Source organism: Hippocampus bargibanti, linkage group LG03 (assembly GCF_051943395.1).
Source record: "Hippocampus bargibanti isolate YZ-2025 linkage group LG03, ASM5194339v1, whole genome shotgun sequence".
NCBI lineage: Eukaryota > Metazoa > Chordata > Actinopteri > Syngnathiformes > Syngnathidae > Hippocampus > Hippocampus bargibanti.
The window spans coordinates 4,165,354-4,173,479 of NC_142736.1; the positions used below are offsets into that span (position 1 = coordinate 4,165,354).

The window sequence follows — 8,126 nt, forward strand, 5'->3', positions numbered from 1 at the left end:
CATTATCTCCGTAATCCCATCTCACCCCCCCTTCCTATTTGACACCCACCCCCTTCTACTGGTATGCCCCCCCCCCCCCCCACACACACACACACACGCTCATCTCCATTTTCACTTTCATTCTAAGGATTTAGACGTATTATCCTGCTTCCACACAATAGTGAAAGTGAGCTTTGACCACATCCATTCATCGCGCGTAGTTCAGGCTAGCGAGCAACACACGGGTCCCAATTCAAGTTAGCATGAGTTTAAATTGGCGAGCTAGCTAGGCGAGATCAATTTTGAAAATCGTAAAACAGCAGTTTAACTCATTCACTGCCACAATAATAATACAGTGAGACCTCAATTTACGAACTTAATTGGTTCCCAGACAGAGTGTGTAAGGCGAAAAGTGTGCATCTCAAAAAAAATAATTCCCATAGGAAACCATTAAAATGGCAATAATCCGTTCCCGGGTTTCCATAAAATATACTTTTCAACTAAATAAGCCTTAAAACTACACACAAAATACCTTATTCTATGTATAATAAATGTGCTATTGTATTGTAATGAAAGAAATACACTGCATTGTATCATAAAGTCACTTTATTTACGTTTGTGACGGTCATTGATGGCTTGATGGAATGGTGTTGGAGGTCGAAGGTCAAAGGGAATTGCTGTTTGGAAAGAGAGGCGCATTACATGAGGACTGTAATTAAAGAAACTGCGCTGTAAAATAAAGTTTTATTTACCTTTTTGATGGTCGTTGATGGCTTATGGAAGGAGAGTCACCTTCCATAAGGACTGTTGGTAACAACCTCTGGTGCTGTTCGGTCGTGTGCTTCCGCCGAAGATCACTCCGCCAGCCGTGGTGGGTGTGTATTATGAAAATAGTGCTTATTATAAGGTTTAATTTTCATAAATTTGACGTTTGTAAGACAAAAAGTTTGTAAGTTGAGGTGTTTGTAAGTTGAGGTCTCACTGTAATAATAATAATACAGTAAAGTCTCGTTATATCGATATCGGATATATCGATAGTCCCGGTTATATCGATACTATTTCTATGCACGCACAGAGAAAATTACATGCAAACAGGGTCGGATATATCGATAGTCCCGGTTATATCGATATTTTTTCGGACTCCCTTGAATATCGATATAACGAGACTTTACTGTAATAATAATAATAATAATACATTTCATTTATAAGCACCTTTCAAAACTCCCAAGGTAATTTTACACTCACAGAATACATTAGATAGCTAGCTAGAAAGCCAAATAGCTAGCCAGCTCGATAGCCAAATAGCTAGCGAGCTAGATAGCCAAATAGCTAGCCAGCTATATAGCAAGCCAGCTAGATAGCCAAATAGGCTAGCCATCTAGATAGCCAAATAGCTAGCCAGCTAATAATAATAATAATAATAATAATAATAATAAACTTCACTTCCAAGCACCCTTCAAAACCCTCAAGGTCCCCCTACAGTCACAGGATACGTTAGATAGCTAGCTAGATAGCCAAATAGCCTGCCAGCAAGCACAAATCCACAAATTTATTCGTGAATTGAAAATATGACCTAGAGCGCCATTCTTGAATTTGTTCGGGTTTTGTTTTTTCAAGCTTTTGTGCCGATAAAGCGCTGGCCGTGGCCTCTGGCAATGTTTTTCATTTTCCACAAGGGGGCAGCATTTCCCTTTTTTGTAATAACAATATTAATAAAACATTCCATTGCTAAGTGCCTTTCAAAACTCTCAAGGTCAGTTTACAATCACAGGATTAGTTTTTTTTTCTGTAGGTGAGCAGCGGCAGCCACATGCGCAAGCGTTCACTCAACTCGGAATAACTCAGATAAAAAGCTAGCTAACTAAGCCAGCCAATAGCTAGCCAGCCAACCAACAGCTAGCTGGTCTGCCAATAGCCAGTTAGCAAGGCAGCTAATAGCCAGTTAACAAGCTAGCTCTTATTTATATTATATTATAGGATCGTTACTGTCTGACATTCAGTCGCGAGACCTGATTCTCTTTAGCTAAAACTGAAACCCCATCTGTCCATGTTAGCGCTTTGTTTCCAGCTTCAGCTGTTGTTAAAGCGCTATATAAATCATTGTATTGTATTTTGTACACCCGCCCCCATTTCAAGCTCATATAACTCCAGATCCATATCATTTAGGAATTAACTGTTTTTTTTTTCTGTGAAAGAAGAGAGTCCAAGTTTTCTAACGCTGGATTGAATCTTGATGCAGTCCTAAAACTCAATATTCTGTGGGTCCTGGAATTCAAGTGACGATGACAAAAACCCTGGCACTGGAGTGGACACATTTTTTTTTTACACATTTGTCTGCCAGTCAATGAGTTAAGATAGCGCCCGACGTTAGCACATTTAGCCTTTGAAATTGCAGCGGTGCAAGGACATGCAATGGGAGACGTGTCAGCACGGAACATGAAGGTAATCGCGGCTAGCTGCGGGAACAGCAATGTGGCGTTCCACCTGGATCTTATCTAAGTCAACTGAAATAGACATCGTGCTCATCTGAAGCGATTTCTTATCCTCCAAATTTTGAAAACACATTTTTTTTGTCTTCCATAAAAGCATTGCGATGATCCCTCACTGTGGTCTGATTCCCTATTTTGATCCAAGATGTGGTGAAAAATGGCGCCAGCGGACCTGTGACAACCATCCTCAATCTGGTTGGTCGGCCGCTTGACCTTTTAAAATTGGCGTCAAGTGAGCCGTTGCAAATGTCTCCGCCGCCGCTGTTAAAGGCCACGCAAGTTGGTTTGAGGAAGAAGAAGAAGAAAAGACGCAGCGAGAAATGGTGAAAACTTTTTTATTTTGCGAAATATTTTCAGCGTTACTGCCTTGCTTTTACTTCCAAGGTTACTTCCACTCTACTGAAAATGGTCGCTCATTTCTCGCTTCCTTAATGAGTCTTAAAGGACAACCGACACTATTTTTTTTTTGTTTCCTAACTGACATCAGAAAAACATTTTATAGCATCTAAAATACCCAAAACACGCAGTATGATATTTTTAGTCAAATGCAAAACACCAATAAAAATGACTTCAAGTGTCCAAAAACTGCCACAAACTCGGAACTGGGCAGATTCAGAAAGTCCCGCCCCCTTGTTCATGACATCACGCCAGGATACTCCTTCACAAACTGCCTTGCTCCAGAATCAAAACAATGGCTTCAGAGAAGTCAGATTCGGAGAAGATGCTTTCTTGTTACTCATCCAGTTATGAATATGATTGAAATAGTTCTGAAGAGGAAAGCATAAATGTTTGCAATCCATTAAAGAAGTCCTTCCGTATCATTTTGAGTTGTCTGGCCTCCAATGTAGCGCCCAGAAAATGCACAAGATGGCGCACAAGCTCCGTTGGAAATGGGCTGATTTGTCTGCTGGGAATTTGTGTCAGCTAGTATCAAATAGTAGTCTTGGTGCAACACACGATTCACCATCGCGTTATTTATGTGTTTTCCTTCTAATTTTGCCATCAACCCGGTGTTTTCAGACTAAAAAAAGTACCCAAAATGCATTGTGTGTCGCTTTCTCAGTCAGGGGCGTTCCAGACGTGACGTCACGTCAGACATCGTCATCAACTCGAAAACAAGACTTCCGGAATATTCAGCGCGAGTCTTAAAAGGTAAAATATAGCGACATGCTGGAATCTTTGTCAACTACGCTCAGTAGAAGTCATTTGAAGCCATTTTACAAATTATGGACGCAACTTCTCCGGAGGTGTCGGAAACCCTACGGTGCCACCTGTTGGTCGCCATCCCAAACGTGACAATTTCAGAAGTGAAAGGGGGAGGGATGAGGGGCGGGGCTAGCACAACTTTCATGAGCAAATAATCAACTACCGTTTAATTGCTACCTCATGGTCATAGCTAAAACTAAATAGCAAAAGCGGCAATCTCTCCGGTAGAGGAAAACAATGACTCCAAGCATGAGAAGAAAGATGAATGCTCAATGGCAGCCGATACACACACACACACACACACACACACACACACACACACACACACACACACACACACACACACACACACACACACACACACACACACACACACACTCCTGTTTCAAAGGGTTTGTGAGGACCGGATAAGGAGCCAGGACCACCGTTGCTGATAAGTTTCGAGAGGAACTAGTGTTACATTTGAAGACTAAATGTCACCCAATTTCCCACTTCAACTTCTTTCAAAACAAAGAAATGAAAAGTGGACTTGAAACTGAAAAAAAATATTTTAGGTGAGTTTGTGAGGACCTCTCGGAAACAGATGCATATATAGACCCTCTAGAAGCCTTTAGAATGAATAACTTTTGAGGACCGGCCAAAAAGTCCTCACTTGTCCAAAACGTCCGCACTACGTATGGTATAAAATGTTAGTGGTCCTCACAAAACTAGACATACAAATACACACACATGCATATTCTTGTTTCAATGGGTTTGTGAGGTCCGGATAACTCCAGATAAGGAGTGAGGATAAAATGTTAGTGGTCCTCTTAAGACTAGTCATAAAAATACACACACACACACTCCTGTTTCAATGGGTTTGTGAGGACCGGATAAGGAGTGAGGACCACCGTTGCTGATAAGTTTCGAGAATAACTCGTGTTACATTTGAAGACTAAATGTCACCCCATTTCCCACTTCAACTTCTTTCAAAACAAAGAAATGAAAAGTGGACAGCAGCAGTGGGGTTTCTGAATGGGCACATTCAAAGTCCTCAACCCTGTAGTGAATTTGGTTAAAATATCGTTTGACTTTTTGTGGGATGAACTTTTTCCTCTCATTAACCACACACACACACACACACACACACACACACACACACACACACACACACACACACACACACACACACACACACACACACACACACACACACACACACACACATTATTTGATTAAAAAGTGTGTGTATCCAAATGAAATGAAAATACACACCCAAAAATTATTTTAGGTGAATTTGTGAGGACCTCTCGAAACTTTAACAAATGGATATATAGACCCTCTAGAAACCTTTAGAATGAAAAACTTGTGAGGACCGGCCAGAAGGTCCTCACTTGTCAAAAATGTCCTCACTACGTATGGTATAAAATGTTAGTGGTCCTCACAAGACTAGTCATACAAATAAACATACACATATTCTTGTTTCAATGGGTTTGTGAGGTCCGGATAACTAATTTCACAACCATTTTTTGTTTGTTTTTTAAGAAAATTAAGACGTTTGAGGACTATCAGTGCGTTAAAGAAACACTCAAATTGTGGGCTTGTTTTAATTTAATTAAAAATTAATCTAAAATCGGAAGTCTGCTAGCTGACGTCACGATTCTAATTAATATTCAAAAATGTGATCATTTATGATCATTGATGAGCATTTTTGCATACCATGAATAAATATCCGAGAAGATCATTCTAAACGGGATTGCATTTGTTTTTGGACTGGGAAAAAGGTACAAATGGGATATTCTAGATTATAGATCAGATGAGGAAAAAATAGATCTGGTTCCAGATGTTCTTCAGAGCAACAACATGTAATAAAATGAATAAATAATAAAATACATCCATAAATAAATATTTTCAAAAATTTCAAATAAAAATGCATCCATAATAATACACTTTACATAAAAATGAAAATAAAACTCCTAAATGTATATCAAAAATATTCAAATTCATAAAACAGCAAAACCCTCCTCTAAATCGACATAGGCTTAGTTATGCTGATGAGGTGATACCAGGGCAAATGGGGCAATCAGGCAGGACAATAGAAGTAATCAGTGTAGCCTCAGGGAATAGTTCTCTGCCCCCACCCAACTCGAGAGCAGGGACCAATCATAGCAGAGTCTGGCACAGTAGGGATATATATATGGCCAAACTACCAGCAAAAAAAATAGTTTGCTGACGAAGCCTCTTGGATAAGAAGCGAAACGCCCGACGCCTTCAAAGAATTACAGATGACAGCTTCTCATCGATGGACCACTCCTGGACGACTGAGAGTTTACACAGACGTATTTCCAAATAATCACAAAAGGCCAAATACTGTATTCCAAATTACAAAAAAAAAGCCCAAAAAAAATCGCTGTTTTTTTTTTCCATTCCACTAGAACATTTCCAGCCCTTCACAATCACTTCCTGCAAGCCAAAAAACGTTCCCCAAAATGGTCATATAGATTAGATATTTTGAAATATGTGCTGGTGTTCAAAGGAAATAGACGTTCGTGTTCATGTGTCAAGTGTAAAAGCGATTTTGGAAAGGAGGAGGGGGGCATGGGGGGGTTCGAAGCGCGCACACGCAACCCACACGAAGCACGCGCCCCATCGCGACACCCGAACTCGGTTCCTCACCTCGTTTGTCTTGCACCCGAACGGCGATCTCCACCAGCGGCTCGGTCTCTCGGTCCAGCCGGCGCGTGATGACGATCTCGCCGGTGTCCCTCACGACGCTGACCGGCGAACTCTCCGCGTCGTCGGGCTCGGCCAACTCGAAGGCGGCCGACCGGAAGCGCGCCGGGCTCAAGTTCATCACCACCGAGCCGATGCCGGCGTCCTCGGAGACGTTCACGCAAAGCGGGGCGGCGTCGGCGTCCCGGGGGGATCTGGGCGTCCGGCCGGGGGTGTTCTGGGGACCGCCGCGGAACCACCGGCGCGGGCTGACTTCCACGCCGACGGCGTCGCTGGTGCGGGGCGGCCAGCCTCGGTCCCGGGCGAACACGGCGAAGTTAACGGGCCCGTCCCGGCCCAAGATGGAGTCTACCAGGAGGACGTCGCCGCTTTTGGGCACCACGTAAAAGGCGCCGTCGCGGGGTACCGCGAAGTAGAAGAGCTCCGCGTTCTTGCCGCTGTCCTCGTCCCGCGCCGTCAGCGTGTAGACCACCGCGCGCAGCGGGGTGGCGTCGTCCAAGCTGAGCCTGACGCGGTCGCCCCCGAACGTCGGCCGGTGGTCGTTGATGTCCAGCACGTCCACTCGGAGCGAGGCCACCTCGGCGCACGGATCTCCGCAACACGCGCCGACCCCCAGCCGGTACTCGGCCCGCTCCTCGCGGTCCAGGACGCCGCGGGTCCTCAGCAGGATGTGACCCCGGTTGTGGTGCGCCAGGGTGCGGAACTTCTCGCCGCCGTCGCCCAGGAGCCTCCAGCTGGGGGCGAGCTCCGAGCCGCCCCCGTCGTCGTCGCCGCACGGCTGCTGCGCGTTCAGCCGCCGCAGCGGCACGCTCAGCCCGTTGACCCGCGATCCCGGCGAGGCGTTCTCGAACACGTGGCCGTGGAAGAAAGGCACCGGAACCGGAACCGGCGGCTCCGAAGTCCGGTTGGCGAGCGCGCACGACAGCAAAAGAGGCAAAAGGCTCAGTCGAATCATGACGAGCTTCTTTCACCGGCGGAGCGCCAAATCGGTTGAGGCACCCATGGGTGCACTTGTCGCACCCCCTCGTGGGGACCCCCCACGCCGCCGCCGCCACGCCCCCTCTTCCGACGTCCAAATGGAAGCAAAATAGCGAACGGAGAGACGCCGCGTTCCAGGAAGCTTTTCCGTGCTGCTCAGAACTTTGCGTCCGTCCGCCTCCTGCTTGCTCGTCTTCTTTCGCTTCCACGCGCTCTCTCGCGCGCCCCCGAGGGCGGAAGGGGGTGGAGGAGGGTGTTTCTTACGACGCGTGGGCGTGGGCGCGCGCACGAATGACGTCTTCAAGCCCCACAGGTGACACGTTGACATGTTTGTCGCACCTGTGTTCATTTTTGAATTCGCGTGGGTGGGTCACGGGAAGGGGGTGGGGGGGTCGCGCCCCTTGTCACGCGGATCAATGCGCGGCCCCGCGCGCACATCACATCACTCTTATCCCCCAATAACACGTCACTTGAGTGGATTAAAATAATTCACAAATCGATTCGCTAAAGTGCCTCTGGCCGCTGCTGCCTGGCGAGCGCGCGCGTGCGCGTGTGGAGTGAAGAAAAATGAGACTTGCTCGGGAGTGATTGCGGGAAGGGGTGGAAATGTTACAGTGAATGGAAAAAAGTTTTTTTTTGCAGATTTTTTAAATATTTGGCATATTTGGAATTTTCGGATTATTTGGAAATTAGATTATTTATAAAATATTTGTTTTTTAAAATTTTATTATGTGTAGTTTTAAGGCTTATTTAGTAGAAAAT

At 45.3% G+C, this 8,126-nt stretch overlaps 1 protein-coding gene across 1 annotated transcript in view; it reads right to left on the reverse strand.

The window, feature by feature from the left end:
• The window catches only part of LOC148899998 (neural-cadherin), a 297,995-nt gene extending 290,327 nt beyond the window's left edge, over nt 1-7,668 (reverse strand). Inside the window, 1 exon segment of the mRNA XM_088991547.1 lies at nt 6,330-7,668. Within this exon segment, the coding sequence (XP_088847673.1) occupies nt 6,330-7,341 (1,012 nt within the window). The 5' untranslated portion in view covers nt 7,342-7,668.
• Between the last annotated feature and the right edge of the window lie 458 nt (nt 7,669-8,126).